At 38.5% G+C, this 13,945-nt stretch overlaps 2 protein-coding genes and 1 long non-coding RNA gene across 3 annotated transcripts; all 3 read right to left on the reverse strand.

Moving 5' to 3' along the window:
- Positions 1-755: 755 nt before the first annotated feature.
- LOC114924651 (protein MAIN-LIKE 1-like) lies at positions 756-1,996 on the reverse strand. The gene is made up of 4 exons (XM_029289892.2): positions 1,584-1,996; positions 1,290-1,475; positions 1,116-1,206; positions 756-995 (listed from the first exon to the last, which is right to left on the reverse strand). Exons 1-4 carry the CDS (start codon positions 1,994-1,996, stop codon positions 756-758), a joined length of 930 nt encoding a protein of 309 aa, XP_029145725.2.
- Positions 1,997-4,344: 2,348 nt separating this feature from the next.
- Positions 4,345-11,428, reverse strand: LOC140176033 (uncharacterized). Its single transcript, XM_072205878.1, has 2 exons — positions 10,321-11,428; positions 4,345-4,702 (listed from the first exon to the last, which is right to left on the reverse strand). Exons 1-2 carry the CDS (start codon positions 11,426-11,428, stop codon positions 4,677-4,679), a joined length of 1,134 nt encoding a protein of 377 aa, XP_072061979.1. The 3' UTR covers positions 4,345-4,676.
- Positions 11,429-11,813: 385 nt separating this feature from the next.
- On the reverse strand, positions 11,814-13,714 carry LOC140176315 (uncharacterized). The gene is made up of 2 exons (XR_011867279.1): positions 13,600-13,714; positions 11,814-12,171 (listed from the first exon to the last, which is right to left on the reverse strand). It is a non-coding gene; the product is annotated as an uncharacterized lncRNA (long non-coding RNA).
- Positions 13,715-13,945: the final 231 nt, after the last annotated feature.

Genomic DNA, 13,945 nt, shown 5'->3' on the forward strand with positions numbered 1-13,945 from the left:
AACTCCTCTATTTCATCATCCTCATGATCCTCCTCGTTATCCGGGTTATCTACTAGATACGCATCGGTCTCTTTCTCGAGTGGGTTAGCATTTTCCTCAATGAGTCCCATGGAAACACGGTTAGGGTTCTGACTAAAAAAAGCTTCGCGTCCACCGTCACTCCTACTAGAGTCAACCGACACAAACCCACCAGAAGCAACCGATGAGGTATGGCCCGGATACCTCGCATCCAATGAATACCTTCCTGCCATGAACTCAGGCTGATGTCCATATTGTGATAGTCCAGGATCTGCAGACATCAACCCAAGCAACTGGCTAAAAGAACCTCCTTCTCCTGTTTCAAACTGTGAGGTTCCCCAATATTGTTGACTTATTGGAACTGATGGGGGGAACTGTGTCTGAGGTACATACTGGCTTGAGGACTGAGGTTGTACTTCTGGAATCGGGTTTGGAGGTAATATATGCGGCGACTGTGGATCTTGTCCTTCATTATCATCATCCATATCCTGACTACCATCATCGGTATCCTGATTATCCTCATCCAAATCCTGATCACCTTCATTCATATCTTGATCACCTTCATCATTATCTTGACCCACAAGATTTGACAAGTTTAAGTGGTCCCTATATTTTGATCGGTACCAATGCATGTAACTATCTAGTAGATGATGTGAAGGCATGGGAAGCTCAGATAGAACGTAGTTATACCTGTTTGACCAATGCATCACCCACTTTGAATGACTCGGTTCCGTGGCCTAATTAAGATTCTTAGGACCAGTCAGGGTTTCTCCATGCGCCTTCTCTAGATTTCGCTCCTGACTAGGTAGTCCTTGAACGAAACCAAACTGTCGCCTAAACCTATCGGTAGCATGCCACTCGATATATTCGAATGATACCAAAGGAACTGTAGCGCTCCAAACAACCGACTGCATGTAGATTTCAGGAGGAATGATGTTCGGATCCACGCGATCCACAGCATAAGCAACCCAAACAAACTGGAAAAAATAAAGGAACCTCATGATCACAGTCCACAATGCCAAATGGCAATAACAATGCTGTATAATTATGTCTCGGACCCTAAACCGAAAACTAATACTACTTTAATTAAAACACACCTGCCCTTCCTGAAGTTCGTCAAATGCCTTCCTAAAGTGAGCTAACTTCAGATATCTATATCGTCGGTCACCACGCTCCCAGTTCCGCCACCTAATATGATATATTCAATTACCTCAACTAGCATTAACTGAATCTTAAATATCAAGAACGGGTACATTGTAACAAATTATTACCTGTTTGCTAGCGGAAAACTTCGAGGTTCCCTAGGTAGCGGCGATAGATATGGCAGCCTGATCCAAGCCCAACAGAGTAGAAGTGTTAGTGGACCATCTATTTCCTTGCAGTTAAAATGGGATGCCCAGCATAAAGCCCTGTATAGATGTGCTAGGCACGCCGCTCCCCAACTATACTGACCAATACTAATAAAATCACGTAGCAAGGGTAGAAATTTCCAATGCACTCCTGCCCCAGACTTATCCCCAAATAAGATCGTCCCGATCAGCAATATAATATGGCACCTCACATACCTCTGTATACTGATATCATCAATCAACTGTAAATTTTCTTTTATTTCCCGCAGCCAGGTAAGTTTTATGCAACTACCTCTACAATCCGACTTACGCGGTGCAACTCCAAATTGAATCAAACACTCCGCCTCCAACGCTTCAAAACTGCTCATTGTCATCCCTGTGACTGGAAGACCATCTGTGGGAAGACCAAGAATCAGAGCTACATCTTCAAGTGTCACAGCACATTCACCAATGGGAAGGTGAAACGTATGTGTCTCTGGGTGCCAACGTTCAATTAGAGCATTTACCAATGCTTTCTGACACTGCATTATCCCAATCTGAGATGCATGATAGAACCCGGTAATTCGCAAATGATCCTCCACCCTTTCGTTGTACCGATCCGGAGGAATTGGATGGTTACATGTCAACATTTTTGATTTCTACAAAAAAAAAAAACATAACAAATTACTACTCAAATTATTAAGAATTACTAACTTACTACCATCATCAATCATTTTACTGAATCCTTATATAACTAATTCTTGGAACTTCTAAATTTATTTAATTAATCCTCAAAATTATTCATAGCTGCTAATGAAACTCATTACAAATACATATATTCCTAATCATAAATTTCAACAATATTACAACATCTACAATAATATCGAACGTTAATTAATATTTTGTTAAAAAATTTTTCCTCTGTAATACAAAAAATTAACAATCAGTATATGCCATCATTCATATTCTAACAATGGTAATAATTAAGTTGCTAATAATAATTACTAAAATTAAAAATATTTAAATATTCTCATAAAAAAATATCTAACATGGCTTAATTAAAATAACCGTACTAATCAACTCAGCATTAACACTTTATCACAATAACAATAACATTTAACCAAAATCGATAACAGTTAAAGTTAATTTTTTAAAAACACATTTAGATAACATTGGCTTACAAATAATAATTATACTAAAAATAAAAAAATTTAAAAAAATTTACGTTATCTACTACTTATTACAGTTGAAAACACAAAACATAACAACAACATAATCATAAAAAATTTCCTAATGATATATATAATTAATAATCGGTTAAAGAAATTTTAAAAAAAATCTAACAAATATTTAGAAATTAGTCGATACCATTTTATTTATATTCTTCAACTACACGTCTAACAACAACATACTCATAACAAATGCAATAATCATGATTTATATAATTAATAATCTGTAAAATAATTTTAAACAAATCTAACAAACATTCAAAAATTGGTCATAATCATTCCATTTCTATTTCTTCAAGTGCATGTCTAACAACAATATAATCATAAAAAAATTTTTAATCATGATAAATATAATTTAAAATCTGTTAAAAATATTTTAAAATAATCTAATCAATATTCATAAACTAGTCATAATCATTCTATTTATATTCTTCAACTATATCTCTAACAACAATCATAATATTGAAATTTTATATTTTAATAATTATAAATATAAAAAATTAAAAAAATTAAAAAAATTTAAAAAAATACTTATATAGTCAGGATCACTGAGATAATGAATAATATGAAGCTCAGATCGATCAACATCTTTAATTTTTTTTTTTTTGGCATTGTGGTAGCTGCTCCACCATGCAAGGCTCAGAGAAACGAAGAAGAAGGTGAATGTGAGAGTGAAATGTTACTGAGGGAAGTGTGGATTCGGAGGGTGAGAGAGGTTCTTTTCTTTGTGTGTTTATGAGGGGCACCGTTTAGGTACTCAGCGGGGAAGCGACGCGTGTCCAATGCCCAACCAACTCGGACCGTGCGATTGGTCTTACTGAAATCGGATGGTCCGTGACGCTGAGCCAACTCGGAGGGTCCGAGTCCCTCACCAGCCTCAGCCACATGCACGCCACTCGGACCGTGCGTTTTGTGGCTTGAACTCGTAGGGTCCGAGTTCCTTCAGCCCTGACACCACAACTTGGTTACACACCTCCCACCACCATATCATACTCATACACCAGCTTGGGTACAATATGTAAATTAAAAAGCGTCCATCCACATGTGCATACATCATTTTATATCTTATAAGTAGTAATTTGAAATTTTTTAAAAGAAAATTGTTAGATGAATATAGACATATAACTTCTCTTCTTATTACTATGGAGAATAATAACTATTTACATAAATTTCTCTTCCGTACATAGATATATAATTTTTCTTCAAAGTAACTTGGAAAAATACAATCACAACTTTAAAATTAAATGTAAATGGACGGTTTGCAAATAAAATCATTTGAGATTGCAGTTAAATTCTGTTTATATTTTGGCCTAATATATAGTCAGACTTAAATTAAGTAAAAGTTCAATTAATATGTAAGGGACTTCATCGACACCTGTCCGGCTTTGTGGAGGTCAGGCTCGATGTCGCTAACACCAGCTCTACCTACCTGAATCGATAACTAATTTTTATAACCTCCTCCATTTATCTAGAAGGAATATGTAAACAACATCCCTAACAAAAAGGGACGATTATCCACATTAAAGGTGGAACTACTCAAAAAGATAGTTATTGACTCTACAAATACACCTATAAAATATTTTGACACTTTTAAGTATACTTTGTAACACCCTACCACACAAAGCTTTACGCTTAAGTCGTAAAACAGAGGTGATGTGGTATTACGACCTCTAAAATAAAATAAGTACATATAATAGCAGAAGAGTTATAATATGCTAGGAGCCTTGAAGGATAGGGGAAATAAAAATCGCGAGATAAAAGCGCAACTCTCAAGGAACGAGTTAACTTGCATGCTAAGAAAACTGTAACTGTCAAACATAAGATAACAGAAGTAGGAATAGAGTGCCAAAGATACAAAATAACAAGCTCCTAACTCAGCCTGCGAAGTCAAGACTGGCCGGAGAATATTTACACATATATACATACATATCCAAAACCCAAAAGTACATACACACAATCCTGCCTCTCCATAAACCTCTAAGAGGATCAAAAAGGACAAGTTATGCGGAGAGAAAGCTAAGTACATATATATACATCACTGTACAGCAAAACTATACAACAACACTATCCAGTAACCCCTCCGCTTTAAGAGTCCAGACGCCTAACGAGATGGCTCCCGACCTGCATCTGAAAAACAACAACATAGTATGGAATGAGAACCGGAGGTTCTCAGTATGGTAAAGGTGCCACACACATAATATATAAGGTCCTGGGAATGCCAGAGGCAATCCTAGAACGCCGACACTCAGATTGTAGAGCTTAAAGTATTAAACAGAAGCCATAAAAGGTGGTTTCCTAAAAATATTTAATTATAACTTAACTTAACCTTAAATCTAAGTCCTATGCTGCCATTCCTCCATACCTCCAACTCCATCATGCATTTTCACAGACAAATAGACAGATAAAGGCAAATACAAGAAGGTTACAACTACTGCAGGTAACAAATACACATTTAGCATGGCAAATACAGGTAGGCACACCCAATTAGAGCACAAGCAAGTAATTCAAGTAATATGCATATGATGCATGCCTGTCCTATGGCTGATGAGGCTCATCTGTCGGTTATCCAGCCAACCCGACAAGTCTGAATTGTCCTTAGACTATCCCCCGACGTGCATCCCCAAGAGTCTATGCATAGATTTTTCTCAAATAATCAATATTGCTCAATGGGGGTAACATTCCCAGGAATTTATATAGTGCCCGGTCACACTTACGTCGTAGGGTCAACAGAGTATCGAGTTTTCAACCTGGTACACATGGTGGCAAGCCACGGCACTTAATCCAGGGAATCTCGTATCTCAGATTATTCAAATTCATAAGCCATATAAATAATTCAATTATAATTCCTCAACATCCACATCATTCTCAATTGCATCTCATTCATCATCATACATTAAACATATTCAATCCTTATCCTTCATTATCACACCTCCCATTCCGTCCATCAATAGTTTTAATTCAAAACATAATTCATTCTTTTCTAAGAATCAAACTTCAAACTTAAAACATACTCACTTTCTTAATAACTCAATATCAAACCATATAACATTTAAATCTAAATCTCTTTTAAATAATCATCTAAACAAAATCTCTAATTTTTTATAAAATTTCGGCAGCATCTCCTCTAAAACTCGGACTTTGCCACCCTTTTCGGGTCCAAACCTGCTTTCTTTTCAATTCAACATACCCTTCCTCATCATCATAACAGTCACCACAATAAATCTACTTCAGATTAACAATTATATTCATACAATATTCAAATCCAACAACCAAAATTCAACTAAGGATCATAGTTCACTAACCCTAGGCTTCTAACACATAATATCTCAAATCAATAATTCACCAAATCATTAGCACTAAACCAACCATGTTCATCAACAATAACATTCACCATCCAAGATTAATAACTAATTATCCAATAAACTTTAACCAAATATATTCATCAACAAATTACTAAACATTAAACATATACCTGCATTCCAACTTATCCTATGGCCGTCTAGCCTAAGTTTTCACAGAACATTATATATTAAATGCAAGAAACCTAAACCATACCTTAGCCGATTTCCACGTAACGACCAAAGCTATTTATTCAAAACCAAGACAGCCCCTCAAAACTCAACTAATCCGCTTCCTCCAAGTTCCAGTATCCACAATTTCAAGCTCCAATTATTTATTTTCAACCTAATACACATTCATAATACATATATACCCAATTTAATACTCAAAGCTCAAATTTAATGAAATTAAAATAGAATTATCGTATCCTCACTTTACCCAAGCTTCACATAAGCAAGAGTGAACGTTTCTCTCAAGCTAATTGGATCCTAAAACATCAGAAATCAAAGAAATTCAATATTCCCACTTAAAATTCGAAAATTGGGGGAAGATGAAGCTGAGAGTGATTAAACAAGTTACCTATGAAATTGTTCCGATAGAAATGTAGAGCTCGACGCGGTGAACGCGTGGCCGCAAACGGTGCGGCGATTGGAGCTCGGACGGAGAAGTTACGGGGATCGGAAATTTACGTTAGGGTTACGGGATATTTCTCGTTTCTCTTCTCCCTGGAAGCTGAAAGCTTCGTTGCTGCAGTAATGAGGGAGAAGACAAAGCTGGGTTCATTTAATAGGGCTGGTCCGGTTGAACCGACAGCCCGGTTAGGGTCCGGTTCAACCGGTTCGGTCCTTTCGGTCCATTCTTGGACCGTTTTCTTCAAAATTAGTGTCAAAATTCTCGTTTCGATGAGCTCTACCCCTTTTTGATATAATATTCGTATTTCTAATCCTCCTTATTAAAAACTAATTTATTAACTAATTATCTACTAATTTAACCGGGGTTTACATCCTACCCACCTAATAAAGAATTTTGCCCTCAAAATTCAAATATAGTTACCTGAAAAGAGATGTGGATAGTCCTTTCGCATATCTGATTCGAGTTCCCAGGTATGTTCCTCGATACCAGCTCGTCTCCAAGCTACTTTTACCAATGATACTTCCCTTCCTCGTAATCGTTTAACACTGGTGTCATCAATCCTCACCGGAATTACTGGGAGTGTTAGATCTTCTCTCACTTGGATTGGTTCTGGTTCTAGAACATGACTTGCATCAGGAGTATACTTCCGAAGCTGTGATACATGAAATACATCGTGCAAATTCGAAAGGTATGGCGGTAAGGCAATTCTATAAGCCACTGGTCCAATTCTCTTCAGAATCTCAAACGGTCCAATATAACGGGGATTCAGTTTCTTGGTCTTAATAGCTCTTCCCACGCCAGTGGTTGGTGTTACTTTCAGAAAAACATGTTCTCCTTCCTCAAATTCCAAAGGCTTTCACCTCTGATCAGCATAACTTTTCTGGCGGCTCTGGGCTATAAGCATTCGATTACGAATCTTCTTTATCTGCTCAGTCGTTTCAGCTATCATTTCAGGCCCTAACAAACTCCTTTCTCCAGTTTCATACCAACATAGTGGAGACTGATATTTTCTGCCATACAGAGCCTCATATGGAGCCATTCCGATGCTCGCATGATAGCTATTATTATAAGCAAATTCTATTAATGGCATATACCGATCCCAGCTCGCAGGCTGGTCCAAAACACAAGCCCTTAGCATATCTTCTAAGGTCTGAATAGTTCTTTCTGACTGACCATCTGTCTGAGGGTGATACGCAGTACTTAAACTTAACTGAGTCCCAAATGCACGCTGAAAAGCTCCCCAGAACCTTGATGTAAAACGGGGATCTCTATCAGATATAATAGTAGAGGGCACACCATGTAACCTGACAATCTCTTTGATATACATTCGAGCCAATTCCTCCATTGTGCAACTTATTCGGATAGGAAGAAAGTGAGCTGATTTTGTTAGTCGATCTACAACCACCCAAATAGCGTCACAACCAGATCGGGTTCTAGGCAAACCTATTACAAAATCCATTGCGATACTCTCCCATTTCCATTGTGGAATCTCCAAAGGCTGAAGGGTCCCTGATGGTCTCTGATGCTCAATCTTAACCTTCTGACACGTTAAACATTTAGATACATACAATGCCACATCATTCTTCATACCTGGCCACCAGAACATCGCTTTCAGATCTTGATACATTTTAGTGCTCCCTGGGTGAATTGAAAACCCGCTCTTATGAGCTTCCTTTAAGATTCTCTGTCGCATGTCTCCAATATCTGGCACAATAATCCGGTTCTTGAATCTCCATAAACCATCCTGACCTTCTGACACTCTCCACTGTTTCTCCTGTTCGACTGCTGGTAATACCTTACGTAACGCTTCACTATCTTGATGAGCCTTCAGAAGTTCTGATTTAAAATCACTTGAAATCTGTAACTGACTCAAACACAAAATTCCAGATTCTTCTCTAACTCCCAAATTCAAACCATGAAATGCCTTCAGTAACTCTTCCTCCCGTAGCATCATCCAAGCTGCATATAAAGACTTCCGACTCAAAGCGTCCGCCACAACGTTCGCTTTTCCTGGATGATAATTCAATTCAAAATCATAATCTTTCAGAAGCTCCATCCACCTCCTCTGACGCATATTCAACTCTTTCTGCTCAAAAGATACTTCAAACTCTTATGGTCTGAGAAAACATGAAACTTAACGCCATAGAGGTAGTGCCTCCAAATCTTTAAAGCAAACACAACAGCAGCAAGTTCTAAATCATGTGTCGGGTAGTTCATCTCATGCGGCCTTAATTGCCGTGAGGCGTATGCTACAACATTCTGGTGCTGCATCAAAACACACCCCAACCCTTTCAGAGATGCATCACAATACACTTCAAACGATTCACTTGGTTCAGGTAATACCAATACAGGTGCAGTAGTCAACCTGTGCTTCAATGCCTGGAAACTCTCTTCACATTCCGGAGTCCAGATAAAAGGTGTATCCTTCCTAGTCAACTTAGTTAAAGGTAAGGCGAGCTGTGAAAATCCCTTAATGAATCTGCGATAATACCCCGCCAAACCTAAGAAACTCCTGATCTCTGTCACTGAAGTTGGTCGCTCCCAATTCATCACTGCTTCCACCTTAGCAGGATCCACAGCTATCCCCTGCTTACTCACCACGTGGCCAAAAAACTTCACTTCACTCTTCCAGAACTCACATTTAGATAACTTAGCATATAACTTCCTATCTCTCAGAATTTGAAGCACAGTCCGCAAGTGATCAGCATGTTCCTCTTCAGTCTTAGAATAAACAAGAATGTCATCAATGAAGACAATAACAAACTTGTCCAGATACGGTCGAAAAATCCTGTTCATATAATCCATAAATACTGCCGGGGCATTAGTTAACCCAAAAGACATCACTGTATACTCATAATGACCATAACGGGTCCTGAAAGCAGTTTTCGGAATATCCTCGTCTCTAACCCTTATCTGATGATATCCGGATCGCAGGTCAATCTTAGAAAACACACCGGCACCCTGTAACTGATCCATTAGATCATCGATTCTAGGCAACGGATATTTATTCTTCACAGTGATCTTATTCAATTGCCGATAATCGACACACAGCCGCATACTCTCATCCTTCTTCTTTACCAGTAACACTGGCGCTCCCCACGGAGAAACACTTGGTCGGATAAAATGCTTACCCAACAGATCTTCCAGCTGAGCCTTCAGTTCAGCCATTTCTAAAGGCGACATCCTATAAGGAGTAATTGAAATTGGACCGGATCCAGGTACCAACTCAATTGCAAATTCAACCTCTCGGTTAGGTGGGAATTCATTAATATCATCCGGAAACACATCTGGAAATTCACATACAACCAGAATCTGCTCTAAACTCTGATCATCACCTGATACTCCCGCAGTTAATAACATAATACCCTGACATTCAGTTCCAGAACAGTTTACTATCATAGAATTCAAATAGTAACTATTCACCACAACCGGTGCTTCTGACCCTTCCGGCATAAACTGTACTGACTTTTCAGAACAATCAAGTAAAACATGATTCTTGGATAACCAATCCAATCCCAAAATGAGATCAAGACCAGTCATAGGCAAACAAATCAAATCATGCACAAATTCACGCTGTTGCACTCGAAAAGGAACTTGTGGACATTCTATCCTAGTCACCATAGCTTCATGAGTAGCATTATATACTTTCAAATCATAACCTAAAACCACCATTCTCAATCCTAATTCATTGGCCTTTTCAAATGCAATAAATGAATGAGACGCTCCTGAATCAAATAAAGCATTTAAGATTTTACCAGCCATTTCACAATTACCTCTAATCAGTGTCTCAGATCCCTCAGCACCAATGGTAGAAGTGGTGTATACTCTCCCCGGCTGCTGCACCCTACCAGTCTCATACTTCTTCTTCTCAGGGCAATTACTGGCTATATGCCCGGGCTGTCCACAGGAATAGCACACTCCAAGTCCTAATCTACACGGAACTCCAGGATGATATTTTCCACACTTCTGACAATTCAGATCCTGCTGTGGCTGCTTTCCAAACCTTTTTCCTTGATTAGCAGTAATATTCGGCCTTCTATAATTACCCTGACCCTGAGTCTGCTGCGGAACAAAGCCTCCACGCTTGAAATTCCTACCTCTCGGAGCAAAGTTCCTCCCTGAAGGCCTCTGAAAAGGCATCCTCAAACTCCCTTTCTCTGCTGCCGCCTTCCTCACACAATCCTCAGCCACCCTACTCTTATTCACCAATTCAAAAAACACCCTGATCTCCATTGGGGCAACGAAGCTCAGAATATCGCTCCGAAGACCTCCCTCATATTTAATACACTTCCATTCAGCAAAATCTTCAGGTGCACCTTGACAGATACGAGAAAAGCGACATAACTCCTCAAATTTACTGGTATACTCAGCAACAGTCATTTGTCCCTGCTTTAACTGCATTAATTCAAGTTCCTTGGCATTTCTAGCTGAATTAGGAAAGTATTTCTTATAGAACTCTGTCCGGAAAACCTCCCAAGGAATCGCAGCACCATCAGGCTGCAGGATACGTCGTGTTCCCTGCCACCAATACTGAGCTTCACCTTGCAACTGATAAGTTCCAAATTCAACCCATTGCTCTTCAGGAACCTGTTGTGCCTGTAATGCCCTTTCCATAGCCTGAATCCAATTATCTGCATCAGTGGGATTTGAGGTTCCCCTAAAAGTCGGAGGGCGAACTTTCAGAAATGTAGCAAGTGTCATAGGACCGTCTCCATCATTATTGTTCCCATGATTACCCAATGCCTCAGCTGTTGCCTGCATAGCTGCAGCCATATTTCCCAGGGCAGCCATAAAGTCTACTGGATCAGTCCCTATGGAAGCAGGAGTAACGGTGCCTGTCCTACCTTTACCTCGCCCGCGACCGCGTCCGCGAGTCGACATCTGGTCCCTATACACACCAAACAAGTGATATTAAGTTGATCAGTCTCAATATCGCAGGTCTAATGCTTTAAGTTCCAAATGCATGCTCACAAACGTTTATGCCATATATATCAGTCAGATATCCTAATAGCACATAAACACATATACAGAGAATGCACAGAAGCACAATCAGTCCGTCTTTCAGGCTCTATAGGAACGAACTGCTCTGATACCATTAATGTAACACCCTACCACACAAAGCTTTACGCTTAAGTCGTAAAACAGAGGTGATGTGGTATTACGACCTCTAAAATAAAATAAGTACATATAATAGCAGAAGAGTTATAATATGCTAGGAGCCTTGAAGGATAGGGGAAATAAAAATCGCGAGATAAAAGCGCAACTCTCAAGGAACGAGTTAACTTGCATGCTAAGAAAACTGTAACTGTCAAACATAAGATAACAGAAGTAGGAATAGAGTGCCAAAGATACAAAATAACAAGCTCCTAACTCAGCCTGCGAAGTCAAGACTGGCCGGAGAATATTTACACATATATACATACATATCCAAAACCCAAAAGTACATACACACAATCCTGCCTCTCCATAAACCTCTAAGAGGATAAAAAAGGACAAGTTATGCGGAGATAAAGCTAAGTACATATATATACATCACTGTACAGCAAAACTATACAACAACACTATCCAGTAACCCCTCCGCTTTAAGAGTCCAGACGCCTAACGAGATGGCTCCCGACCTGCATCTGAAAAACAACAACATAGTATGGAATAAGAACCGGAGGTTCTCAGTATGGTAAAGGTGCCACACACATAATATATAAGGTCCTGGGAATGCCAGAGGCAATCCTAGAACGCCGACACTCAGATTGTAGAGCTTAAAGTATTAAACAGAAGCCATAAAAGGTGGTTTCCTAAAAATATTTAATTATAACTTAACTTAACCTTAAATCTAAGTCCTATGCTGCCATTCCTCCATACCTCCAACTCCATCATGCATTTTCACAGACAAATAGACAGATAAAGGCAAATACAAGAAGGTTACAACTACTGCAGGTAACAAATACACATTTAGCATGGCAAATACAGGTAGGCACACCCAATTAGAGCACAAGCAAGTAATTCAAGTAATATGCATATGATGCATGCCTGTCCTATGGCTGATGAGGCTCATCTGTCGGTTATCCAGCCAACCCGACAAGTCTGAATTGTCCTTAGACTATCCCCCGACGTGCATCCCCAAGAGTCTATGCATAGATTTTTCTCAAATAATCAATATTGCTCAATGGGGGTAACATTCCCAGGAATTTATATAGTGCCCGGTCACACTTACGTCGTAGGGTCAACAGAGTATCGAGTTTTCAACCTGGTACACATGGTGGCAAGCCACGGCACTTAATCCAGGGAATCTCGTATCTCAGATTATTCAAATTCATAAGCCATATAAATAATTCAATTATAATTCCTCAACATCCACATCATTCTCAATTGCATCTCATTCATCATCATACATTAAACATATTCAATCCTTATCCTTCATTATCACACCTCCCATTCCGTCCATCAATAGTTTCAATTCAAAACATAATTCATTCTTTTCTAAGAATCAAACTTCAAACTTAAAACATACTCACTTTCTTAATAACTCAATATCAAACCATATAACATTTAAATCTAAATCTCTTTTAAATAATCATCTAAACAAAATCTCTAATTTTTTATAAAATTTCGGCAGCATCTCCTCTAAAACTCGGACTTTGCCACCCTTTTCGGGTCCAAACCTGCTTTCTTTTCAATTCAACATACCCTTCCTCATCATCATAACAGTCACCACAATAAATCTACTTCAGATTAACAATTATATTCATACAATATTCAAATCCAACAACCAAAATTCAACTAAGGATCATAGTTCACTAACCCTAGGCTTCTAACACATAATATCTCAAATCAATAATTCACCAAATCATTAGCACTAAACCAACCATGTTCATCAACAATAACATTCACCATCCAAGATTAATAACTAATTATCCAATAAACTTTAACCAAATATATTCATCAACAAATTACTAAACATTAAACATATACCTGCATTCCAACTTATCCTATGGCCGTCTAGCCTAAGTTTTCACAGAACATTATATATTAAATGCAAGAAACCTAAACCATACCTTAGCCGATTTCCACGTAACGACCAAAGCTATTTATTCAAAACCAAGACAGCCCCTCAAAACTCAACTAATCCGCTTCCTCCAAGTTCCAACATCCACAATTTCAAGTTCCAATTATTTATTTTCAACCTAATACACATTCATAATACATATATACCCAATTTAATACTCAAAGCTCAAATTTAATGAAATTAAAATAGAATTATCGTATCCTCACCTTACCCAAGCTTCACATAAGCAAGAGTGAACGTTTCTCTCAAGCTAATTGGATCCTAAAACATCAGAAATCAAAGAAATTCAATATTCCCACTTAAAATTCGAAAATTGGGGGAAGATGAAGCTGAGA

The sequence above is a fragment of the Arachis hypogaea genome, chromosome 11 (assembly GCF_003086295.3).
Source record: "Arachis hypogaea cultivar Tifrunner chromosome 11, arahy.Tifrunner.gnm2.J5K5, whole genome shotgun sequence".
Classification (NCBI taxonomy): domain Eukaryota; kingdom Viridiplantae; phylum Streptophyta; class Magnoliopsida; order Fabales; family Fabaceae; genus Arachis; species Arachis hypogaea.